The sequence below is a fragment of the Oncorhynchus masou genome, chromosome 20 (assembly GCF_036934945.1).
Source record: "Oncorhynchus masou masou isolate Uvic2021 chromosome 20, UVic_Omas_1.1, whole genome shotgun sequence".
NCBI classification, from domain to species: Eukaryota; Metazoa; Chordata; class Actinopteri; order Salmoniformes; family Salmonidae; genus Oncorhynchus; species Oncorhynchus masou.
The window spans coordinates 763846-788420 of record NC_088231.1 but is presented as its reverse complement, the minus strand read 5'-3'; the positions used below and the strand labels follow the sequence as shown (position 1 = coordinate 788420).

General features: G+C 40.3%; 1 protein-coding gene across 1 annotated transcript in view; it reads left to right on the top strand.

Moving 5' to 3' along the window:
- si:ch211-197n1.2 (EF-hand calcium-binding domain-containing protein 6) overlaps positions 1 to 24295 on the top strand; it is a 65567-nt gene extending 41272 nt beyond the window's left edge. Inside the window, 7 exon segments of the mRNA XM_064925980.1 lie at positions 2848 to 2983; positions 7681 to 7805; positions 10786 to 10809; positions 10811 to 11027; positions 19559 to 19731; positions 19973 to 20144; positions 20516 to 24295. Coding sequence (XP_064782052.1) covers positions 2848 to 2983; positions 7681 to 7805; positions 10786 to 10809; positions 10811 to 11027; positions 19559 to 19731; positions 19973 to 20144; positions 20516 to 20755 — 1087 coding nt within the window. The 3' untranslated portion in view covers positions 20756 to 24295.
- Positions 24296 to 24575: the final 280 nt, after the last annotated feature.

The window sequence follows — 24575 nt, the reverse complement described above, 5'->3', positions numbered from 1 at the left end:
TCAGATGATTTATTAGAAACACAGGGCAGGCAAAGGGCAGGTTGAGGGCAGGTTCGTGATCAGGTCAGAGTCAGGCAGGTACAGGATGGCAGGCAGGCTTGGGGTCAAGGGTGGAAACAAGCACAAAGACAGGTGAAACAGATCAGGGTGTGACACCTTGTCTTTCATAATTTGGTCAGATATACTTGGATGTGCAGTGTCAGCGTTTGTTGGTGGCATGTCATGCCTAAGTTTGCTAATTATGCCAATGAACAAAATCATTAAAGTAGTTGACAATATCAGTGGGTGTTATGATGAATGATCGATCTGATTCAATGAATGATGGAGCGGAGTTTGACTTTTTGCCCAAAATGTAATTTATGGTGATGCTTTTTTACTATTATTCATGTCATTTATCTTTGTTTCATAGTGTAGTTTCTTCTTGCTTTTATTCAGTTTAGTCACATGATATCTCAATTTGCAGTATGTTTGCAAATTGGTTGTAGAGCCAGACCTATGTGCATGCTTATTAGTAACTGGGATGAGCAATTTCATAAATGTGTCAAGTGCAACGTCTGGTTGCTCGTCATTACACACAACGGACCTACAAATATTCTTCACATAAAAAAAACACAACATAACACTCACTACAAAACTTATTATATGACCTCTTATTGACTATATTAGGCCCAGCCTTTGGAACTTTGGATTTCCTAGATATGGCTACTATTTTGATAGTGCCGGTGTGGTGCCCTCCCTGAAAGCCAAGAGAGGATACATCTGTGCTGTGACATACTGTCTAGACGCGTTGGAACCAATATCCTGCCTTGCTTTGCTGTGTGGTGGAAGTTGGAGGTCGGTATCTGCGCTGCGACATAACGTCTAGATGCGCTGGGCTTCCTAGCCCAGGATATCCCCCAGTAGATTGGCGGATCTACTGGGCCTGCTGCTGCCTCACTGTGCAGTAGCCTACTGCAAGGTGACTGTGCACATTGACCAGATCCACACACTGGGCGAAATCCCTGTCAGCACATTCCTGCTGTGGCTGTTCAACGCGCTGGACATCCTAGAACAAAACATGTATGAGTTTGTGAGAGTCTCACCTTACCACAGAGGAGTCATATTAGTGTGTAGCCCAAACTGTACAGATGCTACAGAGAGAAGTTGGAATATTGGCTGTACTATTGGCTGTACTGACTTTAGATGAATCCTAAGATGCTTGTAGGGGTCGAAGAGCAAAACGGAGAAACCATCGTGTTTGCGAGAGTCTCATCTATACATAGAGGGGTAATAGTAGGAAAAACCGTTTGGACGCTACAGACGATTTTCGGGATGTCTCATGGTCTGACAAACACGGTTCTAGCTCTGTCACATTTTACCGCAAATGCGAAAGTGTTTACATGCAATGCAAAAAAAAACATATTTAAATTGACAGATTTTTATGGTTATTTTTGTATTATGCTATTGTATTCACCCTTAGGTTAAATAGCATTCATAGAAAGTTCTCTGAACGTTTCAAAAGTTTTCTTATGGTTTTTATGGAAAGTTTTCTTAACGTTCTGGAAAAATTTGAGAACATGACTAAGTAGAACCATGAGGAAACCTGTAGGAAACACTATGCTGAAGTACCAAAATTGTCACAGTAGAGTGTTGTTTCTTAATGTTCTGTGAATTCTCACCAAGCTCGAAGAATTATATGGTTTTCAGAATGTTATGTGCTAGCTTGGATATGTCTGTAGTTGTGTGGAGCTATAGTGTGAGTGGAATGCAGATCTGGGTTGAAATAGTCTGGCAAACACTATAGGTGTGCTTGATTTGGCCTACCCGGCGCACTGGGCTTGCACTTTCGGGACTTTTCTATTAATAAAGTTAAATCAAGTGTGCCTAAATTATTTTAAAGAATACCAATTCATTTCAACCCTGATCTGGTAGAATGAAATAGGGGATTGGCTTTTGTAAATTTCCAGCATCTGCTTCAGACCTGTAGTTTAGTGGGAGTGTCACCTACAGCCCCATGTTGGTGTAAAGAATGTCCCCCCTCACCACACTTTACATAATAAACACACACACACACACACACACACACACACACACACACACACACACACACACACACACACACACACACACACACACACACACACACACACACACAGGTTATTGATTCAAATCATTCAGTTACTTGTGATAAAGTCCTCAACCCAACTACCCTGTCAGCTCATATTTCAGCTTTGTTTTTTACGCCTGATTGGTTTTGTCCCAATTGGTCTCCTGATTGTGACCTCTGGCGCGTGACCTTTAAAACCTACAGTCGTCCCCAACACTGGCTCTGACACTGGCCCCGGCCCACAGCCAAAGGAGCCAAAGGCAGAGGAGTGGCTGGGCCATTTCTCCAGACAAAAGCAGGGCGGCAGGGGTGGCTGGGAGGACACACCAACCCAGCCCCTTATGAGTCCAGCCAAGCGGACAGGGAGCAAATTAGGACCAGTGGTTTTTGTCTGCCCTTTCTTTTGGCTCCCTTACAGGGTTGACTGGCATGTCAAGTTTGTCAGGTGCACTCAAACTGTTTGACCACATCACACGTCCTTTCAGGCTGCCTCAAAGCGTTTCATGTCTTCGTCCCTGATTCGTGTTGTCGCTTTGCGTATGTGCCTCGTTGGGCCACTGAAGCATATGTGTAGAAAAGGTGCAGGCTTGGGGGCCCCGACACAAAGCAACCCCTGCTTTTATTAAGAGACTCACTGCACTGCTACATTATCCTGCCCTTTAAGACATTCTTCAAGCAACCTTTTCAAGTGAGCAAAATCTCCCAGAGCACAAAACAGTGCAATTGAGACTGAAATAATCTCTCTGTTAATTGAATTCCAGGAGAGGAGTTCCCAGCCTTTTCGAGGCAAGTCCTGCGGGGAATTTGGGGCGTACAAACGAAGAACAGGAGGGGCTAAACGTGCAACTTGAGAATGAGGAGAGTGGGACTCTGGGACGGGGACGGAGTGTGGCACAGGTATATTGACTTTTCCTCATATCTTATTATGTTTTGCATGTTTTGCATATATGCGCCATTATCTAGTTCCTAAAGTTCTATCATCTTCGCCTAATTTCAGTTTGTGACAAAACAATGTACAGGCAACTACCAAGATAAAGGAAACACCAACATAAAGCGGGTGTAATAGGGTGTTGGGCCACCACGAGCTACCAGAACAGATTCAATACACTTTGGGATAGATTCTGGAACTCTATTGGAGGAACGCAACACCATTCTTCCATAAGAAATTCCATAATTTGGTGTTTTGTTGATGGTGGTAGAAAATGCTGTCTCAAGCTCTGCTCCAGAATCTCCCATAATGGTTCAATGGTGTAGAGATCTGGGCCCAGATTCACAAAACCTTCTTAAGAAGAAATTTCTTCTTAACTGCCATTTTTTCCTTAACTGTAGACTTAAAAAGAAAGTTAAGCAAAGTTGCTATTCCTCAAAAAAGTTATTGGAAATATTCTTGGGCTATTTCTTATGTTCGCCTTAGATTCTTGAAAATAACGTTTTTCAATTTGTTCTTAATTCCAAGATAGCTAAACCCTTGTCTTATACTCAATGAGTGAAGTGAAAAATTCTTCCCTAGTTATTTTGCTCAAAATCTAAAAGGTCCAACCTATATTCAAGCCAATCTCTTAGGTAGTTGAACATGTTATTACTCCAACCTTGTGAAAGTGACAAACTGATACATTTTTGTCAAAAACAACTTTATATCGATGGAGTGCCATTGATTTTGACGACCTGGGCCCAGATTCACGAAACACTTCTTATGCAAAAACTTAAGAATGTTCTTTAGATAAAAATAAGAAGTTCATAAGATAGTTTGTTAGTGCAATTCCTCAACAATATCGTAAGATTTAATGATTTTCTTCCAAGCTTCTCAAATATCTTCTTACAGATCTTAAGATGTTTTTTGCTAGGCAACGGTTGTTGGTATCTAGCTAGCAATGGCATGTTAGCATATTTCTTACTGAGAATATCGTTCTAAAACATGTTCTTGGGTTTAAAGTAACTTTCAGATGGGGTTTGTGAGGGAACTAAACATGTTCAATTACTATCATGTGCTTTTTGTCGCACTGCCCTGAGTTTAAGACAAGGGTTTAGCTATCTTGGAATTAACAACATTATACAACTTTATTTTCAAGAATCAAATTTCTTCTTAACTTTATGCTTAAGGATAAACATAAGAAATAGCGCAAGAAAATGTCCAATAACCTTTTTGAGGAATAGCAACTTTGCTTAAATTTCTTCTTAAATCTATAGTTAAGAAAAAAATGGCAGTTAAGAAGAAATTGCTTCTTAAGAACATTTTGTGACTCTGGGCCCTGGTGACTGAGATGGCCATGGTATAGGGTTTACATAATTTTCATGCTCATCAAACCATTCAGTGACCACTCGTGGACAGGGGCATTGTCATCCCACAGGGGCATAGCCATGGTAGCCAAAATAATGGCATGCCCAGCATTTTTATAGATGGCCCTAAGCATGATGAAATGTTAATTGCTTAATTTACTCATAAACCACACTGGTTTTCAACATACTTTGTATTCCTCATTTACAAAAGTGTTCATTATTTTGGCAGTTACCTGTATAGTGTAGAGCAGTGGTCACCAACCTGTCGATCCTTTCTGTAAAAAATACAAAAGTAAAGCCTAGCATTCCAATGTTTTACATTTTTGTTTTGCGCTGTTAATGGTGCACTTGATTCAGCTTCCTGCCGGGAAGGCTTTTTCAACCATTTCATGTGTCTAAGGTAGGACTCCGCCTACCCGGCAGGCCCAGAGAGCAAATCAAGTGCACCTATAGGCCTACCGCTGGCCAATCAGATAGTTCTGCACAGTTTCCTCGAGCCATAGACTGTAAAAAGAAGCCTTGAACGCAGAGCAAAGTTTATACTGTGAGATTTCTAAACTTTTGACCTGAGAGAGACTTTTTTTTAAATTTCATGTTTAGGTAGTTATTTAGCACTGGCAACACTTTGTTCAACACTTTTATGATCCATAAAATGCGCATTCTCCCTACTTCCACTCACGCTACAACCAGCACAGCAGCTGCAATGAAGGAGTATAATAAAGTGTTCCGATAAGCTTGCATTGTTACTGTTATACACTTGTGTCTTTTTTAATATCAAGGAATATTTCACTTTCTTTGGTCATAGGAATAACAACATGAATTGGTGCATGAGGCAGAAATAATGCAGTGCGACTTGAGTTTGCCATCAACTGGAAGACCGAGTCCCCTTTTCTCAGAGGAGGGAGGGACTGTGAGTCGGGTCACTTGGGTGAGAGGCAGCCTCACCGCTACTCACTCCCTCCCCTCAGACTGACCATCAGATGCAGGCCATCAGTCCAGTACAAAAAAAATTAAAGCATAGCTAATATGCAGTGATAATGTATTGGGCCTATGGCCTACTGCACAAAAATAATGTTAATGTTGCATAGCTTACATAGCTTAAGTCATGCTAAAGAAAAATCTGAGCGAAAGCATTTTCACTCAGAAAGAAAAAAGAAGCAAAACCGGAACTGGAAGCATAGAAATAATGTTCTTCAGACTTGCCTTCAATGACAATGACAGATCTGTAACACACATTTCTATATGAATTTGGTCAGTTCACCCACAAAGCTACATTCTGGACTTTTAAAGGAAAGATTCACCCATTTTGAATGTTGTGTCATATTTGTGCAACTCTGAGCGATGTACTATCAATTCCCGGGGTTATTTCATGTGTATCTGATCGATTTGCCATTAATGATTTTCCCTCATGATGCATAAAGTGCCATTCCGGCTGTATTTCTGCCTGCTTGAGCAGCTTTCCTACTTGCAGAGTCAAAATAAGAGCTTATGTGTAACGGCTTTTTTCTGTGGACGAAGGCAAGGACCAAAGCGCAGCGTGGTTAGTGTTCATCATGTTTAATAACGACGATAAACGTGAACACTACAAAATAACTAATGTGAAAAAAACGAAACCGTTCTGTCTGGTGTAGACACATGAAGACAGAAGACAACCACCCACAAAACCCAACACAAAACAGGCTACCTAAATATGGTTCCCAATCAGAGACAATGACTAACACCTGCCTCTGATTGAGAACCATATCAGGCCAAACATAGAAATGAGAAAACTAGACACACAACATAGAATGCCCTCTCAGCTCACATCCTGACCAACACTAAAACAAAGAAAACACAAAAGAACTATGGTCAGAACGTGACATTATGTTATGTATTATTGTTATTATTATTATCAGCAGTAAAGGTAGTAGTAGTAGTAGCTGTACTACAATCTAAGAAAAAAAGGGTCTATCTCGAAACTAAATTGGTTCTTTGGCTGTCCCCGTAGGAGAAGCCTTTAAAGAACACTTTTTGATTCCAGGTAGAACCCTAATGGGTTCCATGTCGGACCCTTTCCACAGAGGGTTTTACATGGAACCCAAAAGGGTTCTCCTATGGGGACAGCCGAAGAACCCTTTTGGAACTGTTTTTTTCTAAGAGTTTTGTTGTTGTTGTATTATTATTAATAGTAGTAGTAGTAATAATAAAATGAGTTGTTGTTAATAACCTCTTGAAACTAGGGGGCACTATTTTTATTTTTGGAAAAATAACGTTCCCAAAGTAAACCGCCTATTTCTCAGGACCAGATGCTTGAATATGCATATAATTGACAGCTTAGGATAGAAAACACTCTAAATTTTCCAAAACTGTCAAAAATATTGTCTGTGAGTATAATAGAACTGATATTGCAGGTGAAAGCCTAAGAAAAATCCAATCAGGAAGTGACTCATGTTTTGAAACCGTTGTGTTCCTATACACCCCTATTGGACACTGAAAGGGATATTAACCAGATTCCTTTTTCTACGTATTCCCGAAGGTGTTTCCAGCATTTTGACATAGTTTCATGCCTTTATGTTGAAGAATGAGCATAAACAACCACATTGCGTAAGTGGCCAGCTGAGGGCTCTCAGAGTGATTCTTGCGTAAAAGACAGAGGTAGTAATTTTTCCTCTCGCTCCTACTGAAAAGCCAATTGTCCCGGTTGATATATTATCGAATAGATATTTGAAAAACACCTTGAGGATTGATTATAAAAAACGTTTGCCATGTTTCTGTCGATATTATGAATATAATTTGTCATTTTTTTCACCGTTGTCGTGACTGCTATTTCCGGTGGATTTCTGAACATAACGTGACAAACAAACGGAGGTATTTTGGGTATAAAAATAATCTTTATGGATCAAAAGGAACATTTGCTGTCTAACTGGGAGTCTCGTCAGTGAAAACATTCGAAGATCATCAAGGGTAAACTGTTAATTTGATTGCTTTTCTGATTTTCGTGACCAAGCTTCCTGCTGCTAGCTGGACATAATGCTATGCTAGGCTATCGATAAACTTAATTTCGATAAAAGCATAATTTCAAAGTTCGAGATGACAGGGTGATTAACAAAAGGCTAAGCTGTGTTTCACTATATTTCACTTGTGAATATTTTCTAGTAATATTTTTGGACCGTTGCGCTATGCTAATTAGTGTAGTTGATGACAATTCTCCCGGATCCGGGATGGGTAGTTCTGTAGATTCATAAGTTGACACTATTGATATCCATAGAATTCCATTGTGAATTTTAAGAGTGTATGGTGTAAATGTCAGATGTGGCACATCTGTCTCTTTTCAATAGCTGTTCCAGATCATCAAGGCCCTGGTGAAGAACCACTACCAGGCAGCAGAGCGAGTCTTTGAGAAGCTGGATGAGAAGAACACCAAACGTCTCAGTCAAGAGACCTTCTACCAGCTTCTAAAGAGGTACATTCTGCCTGTTTCGCAAATGGCACCCTATCCCTACAATCTGCACTACTTTTGAGCAAAGTAGTACACTATGTAAGAAATAGGATGCTATTTGTGACGCATCCCTTGTCTTTCTCTTAAATCATGTTAATTATCACAAAAACAATATGATCATTATATCAACGTACAGTATATACTGTATGTGAATATACATGAACATATATTCACACACAGTGTTATAAAGTACTTGAGTAAAAATACTTTGAAGTACTACTTAAGTTGTTTTTTGGGGTATCTGTACTTTACTTTACTATTTGTATTTTTGATTACTTTTTATTTTACTCCACTCCATTCCTAAAGAAATAATGTACTTTTTACTCCTTACATTGTCCCTGACACCCAAAAGTACTAGTTACATTTTGAATGCTTAGCAGGACAGGAAAATTGTCTAATTCACACACGTATGAAGAGAAAATCTGTGGTCATCCATACTGCCTCTGATCTGGCAGACTCACTAAACACTAATGCTTCGTTTGTAAATTATGTCTGAGTGTTGAAGGAATTTGAAATGATTTATACTTTTGATACTTAAGTATATTTTAGCGATTACATTTACTTTTGATACTTAAGTACATTTAAACCAAATACTTTTAGGCTTTTACTCAAGTATTATTTTACTGGGAGACTTTTACTTGAGTCATTTTCTTTTAAGTTATCTTTACTTTTACTCAAGTATGACAATTGGGTACTTTCCCCAACACTATTCACACACAAATTCAACTCACTGGTAAAGGGATGATGCCCTAAATATGACGGTAAAGACCCATGAATCACAACAAACAAAGATCATTCCTAAAATGTGAAATGTTTCTCTGAATCGCTTATATTGTTTTGCTTCACTGTAAAATAAATACAAATGTAACTGTTAAATGTCTAAGTTTGCTGGACTAAAACATGTTGAGCTGACATGGAATACTTTACTAGCCAAGGCAGTTTGTTCACTTTAAGCTGAATTTAAAAAATTATGTTGTGTGAACTTACTGAACTTATTGAAGTTTGACTTTGCAACTACAGTAGCTGAGTCAACCACACAATGTGTTTCGTTTGCAGAACTAATTTAGACCCTCAACTTTGCTGCAACTGAAAATATTGTGTTTTGTTATCTAAAGTAATCATTTGCCATTTGACAAGACATGATTTTCATCTTTATTTCCACAGAACTGAGAAGTCATAGTAATTCTAAATTTGTTTTAATTAATCATGTTTTACCTAAGCTCTTTTGATGAAAAAAATTACTCAAAATATGAATAATTGATTGGTGTTTAGATATAATGATATTATAGTCTATAACAAAAAGGCTTTTAATCTGAACTTTTTTCCCGACAGAATAATACTATTCTTCAGGCAATGTCTTGGGAAATGACTCAAAATGCATTATATGCCCCCAGTTCCTGTGAGCATCTCTCAATGGTCTCACAGAGTTATGGAATGCATACTGCCTCTTTGTCTTACCACCGTGTCAAATCAACTGATTCATCTTTAGTACTTCTCAGATGTCACACAACCCTGTCTCTCCTCGTGACACAAGTGCCCCTTGTTGTGGCGCTACATGATAACCAAAGCCACCCTCGCGATACTCACACAGTCATACGCACTGATCTGAGGGTCGCTTTGGAGACCTTTTGTCCACAAAAACAATGGCCATCAGAAGCACCACTTTCTCCTGGCAAATGATGCCTTAATTGTGGGAGTTAACAAGCCTGCTCTTTTTTTCCCATGAATAACAAAGCGTTTACTGTGATTTTGTTTTTCTTGAGAGCACAGGCAGACCATTTTCTATGGCGTATTGCACGCTTGTTTTGGTGTTCCCATGTCATGCTCTGTTCTGCATTGGGCTCCATGTCTATCAGAATCCCACTACCAAAGAAGAGTGACAAAGACGGAGAGACTGGGGATACCTTTTCAAAGTTTGGGGAACATTTTGAAAAAATGCATTGTTCATTTATCTGAGTCTTCTTTTGACCCTTTCCCACTTGTTTTCTCCTTTATATCGTTTCCCTCCTTTATCTGTCTATTCATTTTTTGGCTGGAATATCCCAGTGGCTGCCCTAAATAGAGGTAGTGTTGAATAGAACATCTCCATGGATTTGCATAATCTCGGGCATTGGGGTTCTCAGTGCGGGTGAGTACATTGAGGGTCGTGCCAACTGCGAAAAGGTAAACCCTTCATCCCTTGGCAGGGGGGACACTCACCCTACCCTTCCAGAGTCTTAGTACAATAACTTAGTAGTCAGAATCCACCAGGTCCACAGCTAATATACCACATCTAGCCAGTTAAAACTTTCCCTTCTGAGATACTCCCGCTATCTGTAATATTTTCCACTCAATCCAGGTTTTTTTTGGATGTTATATATATATTTTAGGATTTGTCATTTGAAAACATTTTATATCTGACATATATCCATCTACATGGGTCATATAAAAATTTAATAACGAAAATAGTTAAATTATCAGGGTCAAATCTGTTTCTCTTCAAAGGACTTCTTTACTCATCAATGACATATTCTCAGGGTGCTGAGAGTCAGGCAGTATAACTGTGTAGATGTTTATTTTTGTATTTTTTTTTACATTTCTTACAGACCCATTCATGTCTGCTCTCTTACAGTGCTTCCCATTCTTTGGCCTCCGGTCGATGCCAACAAGGCCTAAGATAGCTGCTTGCTCTCTGATGGGAAACTGTTGCTTATGTGCTGGGTTGGCTGCCAAGTTTTGGCATTGTTATTGGTGAAGTGGGGATTGGGGGATGGGTGGGTGGGTGAGGGGGATTGGGCAAGCAAAAAGGGGGCCCTTAAACCCTGTGAGATAGTAGTTATTCATCTATATGTAGTGGGAATTGTCCCCCTCTTCTTTCTCCATCCCTTTCTCCCCCTTTTCTCACTCTCTTGTTCCTTCTCTCCCTCTCGCTCTGTCTCTCTCTTTTCATCTTTTCATCCTGCAGATTTGACATCCACCCCGAAGTGAGCCGGGGAGATCCGACATCTTTGGGTCACTTTGATTACCAACCAGGACAGGACGCTGGATTTCTTGCAGCTTGCGCGCCACTTTGGCTACTCTCCCAAGTCCTCGTGCTTTCCCAACGCCAAGCGCAGCCCCCCAAAGAAAGGGGATGAGAATCTCCGGCAGTGCTCCAGAAAGCTCCACTGTGTGTCTGACATACTTGCAGATGGAGTGCGTGCCAAGGTAGGGGTAAGGGGGCAGGGGTGGGAAGATAAGAGCGGGGGTAGAGGGGACTTACAAAGCAAACCAGGGTAAGCCCCTATCGCCTTCAACACACACACACAACACTGTGCTACCCACGTCTGTCTAATGGGACCTCAATTGCGAGTTTGTTTAAGGTTACAGCATAGTGTGTGTTAGGAGGGACTGTTGGCTGTTGGGAGGGTATGAGAACAGGGGGCCATGGAAGTTCACTAGGGGGACTTGCTGCTCACACTCACCCAGCAGAGAGAGCATTGTCCTTCACATGGGAGAACCAGAGGACCTCCACTGCTGTCTCCCTACCAACATATCCCCACTCATGTGAGTTTGGATGGGGAGGCCTCTCAGCTTTGGTGCAACTCTCAGAGAACCTCCCAACTGCCCCTTCCCCATCTTCCTTCCCTGTGATCATGATAATAATAATCATCCCACTTTAAACAAAGCACAACTTTTAAGGATTAATGAAGCCTTTATAACCCCTTATTTAAAGGATAGTGGAATTCCACTTATATATTTTCCAGATTTGACATTTTTATTTTATTTTACCTTTATTTACCAGGCAAGTCAGTTAAGAACACATTCTTATTTTCAATGACGGCCTGGGAACAGTGGGTTAACTGCCTGTTCAGGGGCAGAATGACAGATTTGTACCTTGTCAGCTTGGGGGTTTGAACTTGCAACCTTCCGCTACCCTGCCGCCCCAGAGGGGGATACAGATTGGACAAACAGATTGAAGGGTTGGAGCTGGGTTTGAACCTCGATCTCTGGTGGAGAGAGTGGTATAGCTGACATATGTGTCTTGAGCCAGGAGATTTACCACGAGACCACCGGCTCGTTACACTATAAACCATTTATAAGACCTACTGTATATAGATGCTTCCAAAATCTTTGGAAGCAAATATCATTCTGTATTGTCTCAGTTGGTACTAGATAGAACATGGCCCCCGTCCCAGTCTGTGGAGAAAACAACCTGTGGTTACCTATGTTACCTCATTGGCACCAGGAAAAAAATATATTGTTGTCTGCTTGTTTTAGTCAATTACAAAACTACATTTAAGAAAAGTACAGCATGTCTAAAGATTACTTTCCAACATTGCCTGCTCGCAGGCTTTAACACTACTTAGAAAAACATAATATTGTAGGGCTTCCCTCATGCACCTTTTAATACTTTTACTCAAGTATGACATTTGGGTATTTTTTCCATGACTGCAAAAACGACTTGGCTGTTATGGAGAACACTCTCCATTGAGCTAGAGATCAGTCAGTCTAGTAATTTAATCGAACTTTACTTTCTGGATCTTAGGGAAAAGGCGGCGAGCAATCTGGTACGCTCGAGTCCACAAAGTTTTGACTTTTCCTCATCCCATTTTGTTACTGTGATTAGCTACTGCCTGCTCTGCCTCCCCATCTTATGGGAGCGAGCAGGTGAGGAGCTATCTTCGCTCTTGACAACCCTCCTCCATGGAGCAGGGCCAAGACATACAGTACCAGTTACGTAGCTGTCCTACTGCCCAGGATTATATACAGTATATTCAGTACCAGTCCAAAGTCTGGACTCACCTACTCATTCAAGGGTTTTTCTTTATGTTTCCTATTTTCTACATTGTAGAATAATAGTGAAGACATCAGAACTATGAAATAACACATGGAATCATGTGGTAACCAAATAAGTGTTAAACAAATCCAAATATATTTCAGCCACCCTTTGCCTTGATGATAGCTTAATGCAGTCTTGTCATTCCGGTGAGGCAGCGTAGCCTAGTGGTTAGAGTGTTGGACTAGTAACCGGAAGGTTGTAAGTTCAAACCCCTGTTCTGCTATGTAACCCACTGTTCCTAGACCATCATTGAAAATAAGAATTTGTTTGTAACTGACTTGCCTAGTTGAATAAATAAAAATTCTCTCAACTCACTTCACCTGGAATGCTTTCCCAACAGTCTTGAAGGGGTTCCCACATATGCTGTGCATGTTTTGGTTGCTTTTCCTTTACTCTGCATTCCAACTCATCCCAAACCATCTCAATTGGGTTGAGGTAGGTGATTTTGGAGGCCAGGTCATCTAATGCGGCACTCCATCACTCTACTTTTCTTGGTCAAATAGCCCTTACACAGCCTGGAAGTGTGTTGGGTCATTGTCCTGTTGAAAAACAAATCACAGTCCCACTAAGCGCAAACCAGATGGGATGTTATATCGCTGCAGAATGCTGTGGTAGCCATGCTGATTTAGTGTGCATTGAATTCTAAATAAATCATAGACAGTGTCACCAGCAAAGCACCCCCACACCATCACACCTCTTCCTCCATGCGTCACGGTGGTAAACACACATGCGGAGATGATCCGTTCACCTACTCTGCGTCTCACAAAGAAATGGCAGTTGGAACCAAAAATGTATAGTCTGGACTCATCAGACCAAAGGAAAGATTTCCACTGGTCTAATGTCCAATGCTGCAAGTCTCTTCTTCTTATTGGTGTCCTTTTTATAGTGTTATTTTTTGCATCAATTTGACCATGAAGGACTGATTCACACAGTCTCCTCTGAAAAGTTGATGTTGAGATGTGTCTGTTACTTGAACTCTGTGAAACATTTATTTTACCTGCAATTTTTGAGGCTGGTAACTCTAACAAACTCTAACAAACAATCCTCTGCAGCAGAGGTAAGAAAGAAAGAAAGAGAGAAAGAAAGAACGAAAGAAAGAAAGAAAGAAAGAAAGAAAGACACTCTACTTGTCCTCTTGCTCAGTTGTGCACCGGGGCCTCCCACTTCTTTTTCTATTCTGGTTAGGGCCAGTTTGCTCTGTTTTGTGAAGGGAGTGGTACACAGCATTGTATGAGATCTTCAGTTTCTTGTCAATTTATCTTATGGAATTGCCTTCATTTCTCAGAACAAGCATAGACTGACAAGTTTTAGAACAAAGTTCTTTGTTTCTGGCCATTTTGAGCCTGTAATCGAACCCACAGATGTTGATGCTCAAGGTACTCAACTAGTCTAAAGAAGGACAGTTTTATTGCTTCATTAATCAGGACAACTGTTTTCAGCTGTGCTAACATAATTGCAAAATGGTTTTCTAATGATCAATTAACATTTTAAAATGATAAACTTGGATTAGCTAACACAACGTGCCATAGGAACACAGGAGTGATGGTTGCTGATAATGAGCCTCTGTACGCCTATGTAGATTTTCCATAAAAATCATCTGTTTTCCAGCTACAATAGTAATTTGCAACATTAACAATGTCTACACTGTATTTCTGATCAATTTGATCTTATTTGAATGGCCCAAAAAAATGTGCTTTTCTTTCAAAAACAAGGACATTTCTAAGTAACCCCAAACTTTCGAACAGTGGTGTACAATATATATTGCCTGACATCTTAGGTCATGGCGCTAGATGCTGATACTTTCAGAATCTATCCAGACAGACTTGCTGCAACCTGGTATAAGCGATGGCCCTATGAGAGCCCTGGGAGACCACATCCCAAAAGACCGTGCCCATGCCGTTTGGGGTGGACGAGCTGACACACCCAGGAAAAAATGGGTGATGCCATATACTTTCTCTCTTCCACCCCATTCTTTAGAAACTAAATCCACTACACTGGATCATTTACTAAGTGACAGAAGCCAATCCATTTATCTAAAAAATTGCGTTTCAAATGACTGACTTGCGTCATTAACTGCTCTCAACATGTGCAGGAAGTGGCTCAGGGATTAGCCACTACATACATAGAATTTCCCCATCAGCTGGTGTGCGTTTAAATTGGGGGACAGACTAATTGAGCCTTTCCTCTGATTTAAAGTCACACCCGACTTCTATGCTAACTTGGCTGAGTTTAGACATGCAGCCCAATTCTAGTCTTTTTTTCACAAATTGGTCTTTAGACTAATCAGATCTGAAAACTTTAGACTAATCAGATCTGAAAAAGATCTGATGTGATTGGTCAAAAGACCAATTAGTGGAAAGATCAGAATTGGCTGCATATTACATGACCAGTGACCCTTGACCCAGCAAATAGTGCCCTCCAGTTTACAAAACAAGTTCAAACATCCCTAGCCATACGACATATACCCAACACATAAGTCAAGCCAAAACGGTTCCAACAAGGTAGGCTATAAGATATTTGAAAACCATTGCATGTGGTATATACAGTACAGTGTAGAACTGGTATAAATAGATGACAGCTTTGCAGTTTATGGTGATCATATCAAAAACAAAAGTTTATTTGAATTGTCACTTCAGCAAACTACCCTGATTAAAAGACAGCAAAGGTATTTATAAGGAACTACTATGACATACAATATATATACAAAACTTTAAATGAGTGGTTTCGGCTATTTCAGCCACATCCGTTGCTGACAGGTGTATAAAATTGAGCACACAGCCATGCAATCTCCATAGACAAACATTGTCAGTAGAATGGCCTTACTGAATGCCACCTTTGCAACGAGGCAGGTCGTTACATTTCTGCCCTGCTTGAGCTGCCCCAGTCAACTGTAAGTGCTGTTATTGTGAAGTGTAAACGTCTAGGAGCAACGGTTCAGCCGCGAAATTGTAGGCCACACAAGCTCACAGAGCGGGGACCACCAAGTGCTGAAGCACGCAGCAATTAAAAATTGTCTGTCCTCGGTTGCAACACTCACTACCGAATTCCAAACTGCCTCTGGAAGCAATGTCGCCACAATAACTACTCGTCAAGAGCTTCGTGAAATGGTTTTCCATGGCTGAGCAGCTACACACATGCCTAAGATCACAATTCACAATGCCAAGCTACGTCTGGAGTGGTGTAAAGCTCGCCGCCATTGAACTCTGGAGTGGTGGAAGCTCGTTCTTTGGAGTGATGAATCATGCTTCACCCTCTGGCATCTGGCTTCACCATCGGACGAATTAGGGTTTGGCGTATGCCAGGAGAAAGCTATTTGCCCCAATGCATAGATGCAAATTATAACGTCTGGTGGAGTATGAATAATGGTCTGGGGCTGTTTTTCATGGGTTGGGCTCGGCCTCTTACTTCCAGTGAAGGGAAATCTTAATGCTACAGTATACAATGACATTCTAGACAATTCTGTGCTTCCAACTTTGTGGCAACAGTTTGGGGAAGGCCCTTTCCTGTTTCAGCATGACAATGCCTCTGTGCACAAAGCGAGGTCCAAAAATAAATGGTTTGTCAAGATTGATGTGGAAGAACTTGACTGGCCTGCACAGAGCCCTGACCTCAGCCCCAACATCAGTGCCCGACCTCACCAATGCACTTGTGGCTGAATGGAAGTAGGCCCCCTCAGCAATGTTCCAACATCTGGTGAAAAGCCTTCCCAGAAGAGTGGAGGCTGTTGTAGCAGTAAAGGGGGACCAACTCCATATTAATGCCCATGATTTTGGAATGAGATCATTAATGATAAATAAAATAAACAAGTTGAAAAAGAGTTCATCAAGTCATTTCAACACCAACTCAAAATATAAAATATATTTTATATCTTGTCATTCTGATATATTCAAATCATAAAGCCAATATTTTCATTTCACAGGCTAGAGTATACTGTGCACATACAGTTGAAGTCGGAAGTTTACATACACTTTAGTCGCAGTCATTAAAACTCGTTTTTTCAACCACTCCACAAATTTCTTGTTAACAAACTATAGTTTTGGCAAGTCGGTTAGGACATCTACTTTGTGCATGACACAAGTAATATTTATAACAATTGTTTACAGACAGATTATTTTACTTATAATTCACTGTATCACAATTTCAGTGGGTCAGAAGTTTACATACACTAAATTGACTGTGCCTTTAAACAGCTTGGAAAATTCCAGAAAATTATGTCATGATTTTAGAAGCTTCTGATAGGCTGATTGACATAATTTGAGTCAACTGGAGGTGTACCTGTGCATGTATTTCAAGGCCTCCCTTCAAACTCATGGTAAAATCAAAAGAAATCAGCCAAGACCTCAGGAAAAAAATTGTAGACCTCAACAAGTCTGGTTGATCCTTGTGAGCAATTTCCAAACGCCTCTGAAGGCACCACGTTCTGTACAAACAATAGTATGCAAGTATTAAACACCATGGGACCACGCAGCCGTCATACCACTCAGGAAGGAGACGCGTTCTGTCTCCTCGAGATGAACATACTTTTGTGTGAAAAGTGCAAATCAATCCCAGAACAACAGCAAAGGACCTGGTGAAGATGCTGGAGGAAACAGGTACAAAAGTATCTATATCCACAGTAAAACGAGTCCTATATCGACATAACCTGAAAGGCCACTCAGCCAGGAAGAAGCCACTGCTCCAAAACCGCAATTTAAAAAAAGACTACGGTTTGCAAATGCACATGGGGACAAAGATTGTCCTCTCAAAAAATGTTCTCTGGTCTGACGAAACAAATATAAGACTGTTTGGCCATAATGACCATCGTTATGTTTGGAGGAAAAAGAGGGAGGCTTGCAAGCCGAAGAACCCATCCCAACCGTGAAGCACGGGGGTGGCAGCATCATGTTGCGGGGGTGTTTTGCTGCAGGAGGGACTGGTGCACGTCACATCATGAGAAAGGAAAATTATGTGGATATATTGAAGCAACATCTCAAGACATCAATCAGGAATTTAAAGCTTGGTCGCAAATGGGTCTTCCAAATGGACAATGACTCCAAGCATACTTCCAAAGTTGTGGCAAAATGTCTTAAGGACGACAATGTCAAGGTATTGGAGTGGCCATCACAAAGCCCTGATCTCAATCTCATAGAAAATTTGTAGGCCAAAATTCACTCAACTTATTGTGGGAAGCTTGTGGAAGGTTACTCAAAACATTTGACCCAAGTTAAACAATTTAAAGGCAATGCTACCAAATACTAATTGAGTGTATGTACACTTCTGACCCACTGGGAATGTGATGAAAGAAATAAAAACTGAGAATTCATTCTCTCTACTATTATTCTGACATTTCACATTATTAAAATAAAGTAGTGATCCCAACTGACCTAAGACAGGACATTTTTACTAGGATTAAATGTCAGGAATTGGGAAAAACTGAGTTTAAATGTATTTGGCTAAGGTGTACTGTATGTAAACGTCCGACTTCAACTGTATAATATTGGCATTTCAAATCACATTACCAGCTTCAATTAAGCCATTTCATACCAGTTTGAATTGCTTGAAGAAGGTGAATGGATTGGTGTAGCTCTTATCAGAGATCAACTACAACGGGGTATGATTGCATTTCAGAAATACAGGTGCAGTGACCCTTCTATGACCTAAACGAGCGCAGTGGGGTCTCATGATGAGCCACCCTCTAGTAAAAACCCTCTCAACCAGTGCTGAGGAGACAGGGATTGATAAGACCTTCATTGCCCATGTGTATAGATTTGGCAATCTGTCTTTGAATTTAGCCCAGAAGATAAGTGCAGCATCTGTGTCAATGTCTTGGATGACATCAAAGTATTTGCTTATCTGAGTAGAGATGCTTGCATCCCGGGCTGAGTAGCACTGGTTCCTGTGAGTTTGATAACGGGTTAGGAGCCGAGGACATGTGATTGGGGGAGAATCCTTGGAACGATCGGTGCCAGCTACCAAATCCAGTGACGTTTCCCCATCCACCATGGTCTCGGGTTCAGTGATCAAGGTGTCTGGAAAACATAAAGGAACAAAACAAACATAATTGATTAGGCTACCACAGAACTTTCCCTAATCTCACTTCGCTTGTAAGATTTTATACACATTGATAGCTTGCAAGCAAACATCCTCGCCTATTGATTTATTATAGTAGCAGGCTAACAGGATGCAGCAGCAATCTAAATGATCAGACCCGAAACATGCTGTGAGAAGTGATCGGGTAGATTATGAAGTGAGTGAACTGAGACAGCTTGCGTGAAATATGAAGCGAGTGAATGGTGACAGCTTTGCTTTATCCAATCAGAGCAGCAGGACTCACGTACAGCCCGCTTGGGTACCAACGCCCAGCAGCGCATTTGTCTTGGCCCCTTAAATTAGGGGGGGGGGGAACAGGAAAAGCGGCTCTCAATACTTTGCTGTTTGTGTTTTTAAAATGCTAATAACTGGGCAATTAGGAAAAGTCAGGGAAGGAGAATGACTTTGATTTGAAAAAGGCAGATTTATCTTAATTACAAAATCAAACCTCATGGGGCGTTGGCCTATGGCGGTTCTAGTGTAAGGTCCTTTTATGGCCCAGAAAGTGATCGAGTTTATCCAGAACTGTTGTGTTGTCTTTAAGTGGAACACGTCACTTACGCCCAATCTCTAAGCCTTTAGTTCATCCTGAGACGTGTCTATTGTGCTTCAGATCCTTTCACAGCAGCTACTAGCCGCTGAAAAATGTGGAGATGTAATATTCCTACATCTTTAGCTTTGATAATGCCCTTGGCATCCCTAAGTGTATATGTGGATTGTGCTAGTCACTGTTCACATCTGCAGTCTGTCCAGGGTTTTTTCAGGTTAATGTACCTAACCCCATCTTTGGCCCAGGTCAACTTTTTCTCATTGTCGCCATTATTTCCCTCCCTCTACACTGGCCTAGGTGGAGCTGTCATTGGATGAGTTGCGAGCGGAGTTCGAGGAGTTGGATCCTTATAGGACGGGGTTTGTGAGCCAGGAGGAGTTCCAGGAAGTGCTGAAAGGTCTGTGTGTGCACCTCGATGGCTACGAGTGGGAGATGCTGGCTCGAAAGTTTGACATCAACAGGGATGGAAGGTGGGTGTATTGTCAGAAATTCTGACTAGTTGACATACAGGATGGCCTATCCCTGTTTAAGTTTTTTACACAAACCTAACATTTTTGCACAAACATAAAATTGCTTCTAGAGTCAGAGCGTGGATCTGGAACCATCAGACTGATGTTCCATCTGATTGTGCCTCAGCTACATTCCTCAAGCGGCTATGGCCAATGGTTTTGATCCTTATATTTTGAATGAGCAGCAACACTCCATCCTCAGGGTTTCCTTCGTTGAGTTCCTGAGGCCCTTTGGGAGACGGAAACAGCCGTGGAGGCATGGATCCAACATGGCCGGCATACTGCAGTTCCATAACGAAACAGAGGATCTGTCTGCAGAGAAAGGCTCTTCCTTGTGTGACCAAGTACCACTGAGCTCAAGACTAAGGAAGAAGGTACACTGACTAACTTTTAATCAGTGCGATCCACCATAGATTTAGGATATTTCAATCCACTTCCATATCCTCATAGACTGCAAGATCTAGTTAACCCCCATTCTGTATGATGAAAACCTTACACTGATTCAATTTCATAATGAGCTTTATTGAATAATTGCTGCTAAAAGAAAATTATAACACTCCTTTGGAAAAAGTTAGAGTTTTGCGAGACTTCTTGTATGAGAACCATATTATTATTGTTTTTTTTCAGAACAATTGTTTTTACTGAGTCACATAAGCAGAACGATTAATAAGAATTACACTCTAGTTTTATTAATGTTGCTTTGAGTTGAAAACCTCCCCATCTCCCCATGACACCCTCCACCCAGCTCCAGCGGCAGGGCAAGATTCTGCGTCGGGCCTTCCACAGGCTGGACAGCTCCGACAGTGGCTACCTCTCCCCAGGCGAGTTCCGAGCGGTTCTGCGGCTGTGTGACGTACCCTTGAACCCGGAGGAGTACTACCATGTCTTGGCCTGGCTGGACCGAGACCTGGCAGGCCGGGTGGCCTATCGCCGGCTGATCCAGGACATACGCAAGAGAAGAACCTCTGGGACTAGAGTAAAGTAAAGAGTCATCATCAACCATCATAATGACGTCATTTCCGGGTTGAAATATTTTTTTCTGGTTGATGTGACGTCAGATTATACAACAAATTTAAGACGTATTTTCCTGTTCACTAAAAAGATGTCTAAATAACGTCCTTTTACAATCGCCTTACAACCTGACTGTGATGTTACAAAATATGCCAGCTTGTCATTGCAACCAGATTTGCCTGCTGGGCAAATTAGCAGGGGCAATTTGCTTTGCATTAGGTTGTCAAAATGACATACAAACAACATTTAGACATCAAATCAAATGTATTGGTCACATACACATGTTTAGCAGATGTTATTGCGGGTGTGGCGAAATTCTGTACATGACTGTATTTATTTAGTGTCACTCCACAATAATACAACCCAGCTATCACATAATGTTTTGAGAAACACGTTTCTTAGAGCTTGGTGAAAGTGTGGTTGTCCTCTGGTTGTTTTGCATTTCCATTCTGGGAATGTTGCAGGATACCCAGCTAGCACATAACATTCTGAGAATTATGTTATAAATTAAGAAACAATGTTCTTCTGTGAGAGTGCCAGTACTTCAGCGTAACGTTTTCTATAGGTTTCCTCATTGTTCAATTAAAAATAATATTCTCAGGATGTTCAGAGAACTTCAAAAAACAATGTTCTTCTGTGGAAATTTCAGTACTTCAGCGTAACATTTTCCGCAAGTTTCTTCATGGTTCTATTTAATGTCATGTTCTCAGAACATTCAGAGAATGTTAAGAAACAATGTAGTTGCTAGGACTTTCTGGCAGTGGTCTGAGAGGAAGGGGGAAACTGAAAACTAGCTGTTATTGACAGAGAGGTTTGGAACTCTCGCTCTTAGTAGTCAATTAACTAATTTACCAATCTTTTCAAACACGTCTCACACTGAAAGGGCATTGTCATAATTTTCATGATTTCCCAATATTATTCCAACATCATAGTGTGAAAATATATACAGTGCCTTCTGATAGTATTCACACCCCTTGACTTTTTCCACATTTTGTTGTGTTACAGTCTGAATTAAAAATGATTTAAATTGAGATTTTGTTTCACTAGTCTACACACAATACCCCATAATGTCAAAGTGGGATTTTGTTTGTAGATTATTCTTTTTTTATATAAATCTGTAATGTCATGAGGCAATCAATCAATCAAGTATTCAACCCCTTTGTTATGGCAAGCTTAAATAAGTTTAGGAGTAAAAATGTGCTTAACAAATGGCAAAATAAATTGCATGGACTCATTCTGTGTTCAATAATAGTGGTTAACATTATTTATAACTACCCCATCGTTGTACCCCACACATACAATTATCTGTAAATGTCCCTCAATCGAGTAGTACATTTCAAGCACAAATTCAACCACAAAGACCAGGGAGATTTTTCAACACCTCGTAAAGGGCACCGATTGGTAGTGTAAAAATAAAAAAGCAGACGCTAAATATCCCTATGAGCATGGTGAAGTTATGAATTAGGATTTGGATAGTGTATCAACAGGCATCCTTCCTAACTCAGTTTACAGAGAAGAAGGAAACTGCTCAGGGATTTCACCATGAGGCCAATAGTCACTTTAAAACAGTTACAGAGTTAAAAGGCTCTGATAGGAGAAAATTGAGGATGGATCAACAACATTGTAGTTACTCCAAAATGCTAACCTAAATGACAGTGTGAAAAGAAGGAAGCCTGTGCAGAATTTTTTTTTTTTACAAAACATGCATCCTGTTTGCAATAAGGCACTAAAGTAAAACTGCAAAACTTGGCAAAGAGATACATTTTTCGTCCTGAATAGAAAGCGTTGTTTGGTGCAAATCCAACACAACACATCACTAAGTACCACTCTTCATATTTTCAAGCATAGTGATGGCTGCATCATGTTATGGGTATGCTTGTCATCGGTATGCTTGTCATCAAGTAATAGGACTTTTTGGGGGGGATAAAAATAAATGGAATAAAACTAAGCACATTTGGTCCCATATTCATAATTTGTTCATGATTATCCATACGTGTTCAGAAACATCTTCTATTCTTATTTACAATAAAAGTGACGCCAAAATGACACAATACATTATTCACCATTCAGTTCCTATTGGGAAAAACATTATCCAAAACACAATTAAAACAAACTTCAAATGGATCCAACAAGTTTGTAGAGTCAATTGTTTGATGTCGTCATTACGTGCTAGGAATATGGGACCAAATACTTAACTTTTGACTGCTTTAATACACTATTAGTGAATTTTTCCAAATACAAATAATTCTTCAAATGAGGGCACTAGATACATAGTGTTTTCATTTTCAGCGGTTAAACAGATATGTATGAAAATGTATGAAAGTACCCTCATATGAAACATTTGATCTCAAATTCAAAATGCTTGAGGAAAGAGCCAAATGTAAAAAAAAAAAAAAAAAAAACTGTTCAAATAAATGAGGAGGGGAGTGTATATATTTCAGCCGGATCACCCGTGATACAAGTCAGTATTTGACATCCATCCATGTCTGAGGACAATTGGGAGATGACGTGGAAACTGGCCACAAGGGGCAACAGTGTTTTCTTCAAGTAGGTTTCGATTTAGTTTTGGCGTTGTATCTGCCTCTGATTCCAAAGATTGCAAGTTTGAATCCAGTAATAGAAAGTTGTTTTTCATATTTTTTGTTTTAAGACTATCGCAAACCTTAACTCTTACCTTAAACATTCAGAGTTAATGCCTGAACTTAACACTAACCTTAACATTTTAGAGTTAATGCCTTAACTTATTCTTATACACTTTGAAATTTGACGTTTGGAACAACTTTGAAATTTGACGTTTGAGAAACATGAATGAACTTCTAATTCTGATGTGAGACTGTGAGAGCTAGAAGCTACATATATGAGTGAGAAAGTTAGACCAAAAAATTCCAACCTCCCATGCAAGAATCTGCCTCTGATTCCGAAGGTTGCAAGTTTGAATCCAGCGATAGAAAGTCGTTTTTTATATTTTTGTTTTAAGCCTATCCCAAACCTAAACTCTTACTTGTCTCCCGAGTGGTGCAGCAGTCTAAGGAGCTGTCTCAGTGCTAGAGGCATCACTACAGATCACAACCAGCCATGACCGGGAGTCCCATAGGGTGACGCACAATTGGCCCAGCGCTGTCCGGGTTAGGGGAGGGTTTGGCCGGGGTAGACCGTCATTGTAAATAAGAATTTGTTCCTAACTGACTTGCCTAGTGAAATAAAGGTTAAATAAAAATAATTTTAACGATTGAGACTGTGAGATCTGGTAGATATACAGTACCAGTCAAAAGTTTGTACACACCTACTCATTCAAGGGTTTTTCTTTATTTTTACTATTTTCTATATTGTGGAATAATAGTGAAGACATCAACACTTGTTGAGAGAATGCCAAGAGTGTGCAAAGCTGTCATCAAGGCAAAGAGTGGCTAATTTGAAGAATCTAAAATCTAAAATATATATGGATTTGTTTAACACTTTTTTGGTTATTATATAATTCCGTATCTGTTATTTCATAGTTTTGATGTCTTTACTATTATTCTACAATGTAGAAAATAGTAAAAAATAAAGAAAGACCCTTGACTGAGTAGGTGTATCCAAACTTTTGACTGGTACTGTACATGTGAGTGGGAAAGATATCAAATATCCCCCCCCCCAAAAAAACAATGCTAATCTTCCCTGTTATTGTAATGGTGAGAGGTTAGCATGTCTTGGGGGTATGATATTTCTGCATCTGTAGCTTTCTCACTCATCATTATTCACGATTCATTCAGGACTATCCGTAATCATGGTCTAGAAGTGTTTAGAAACATATT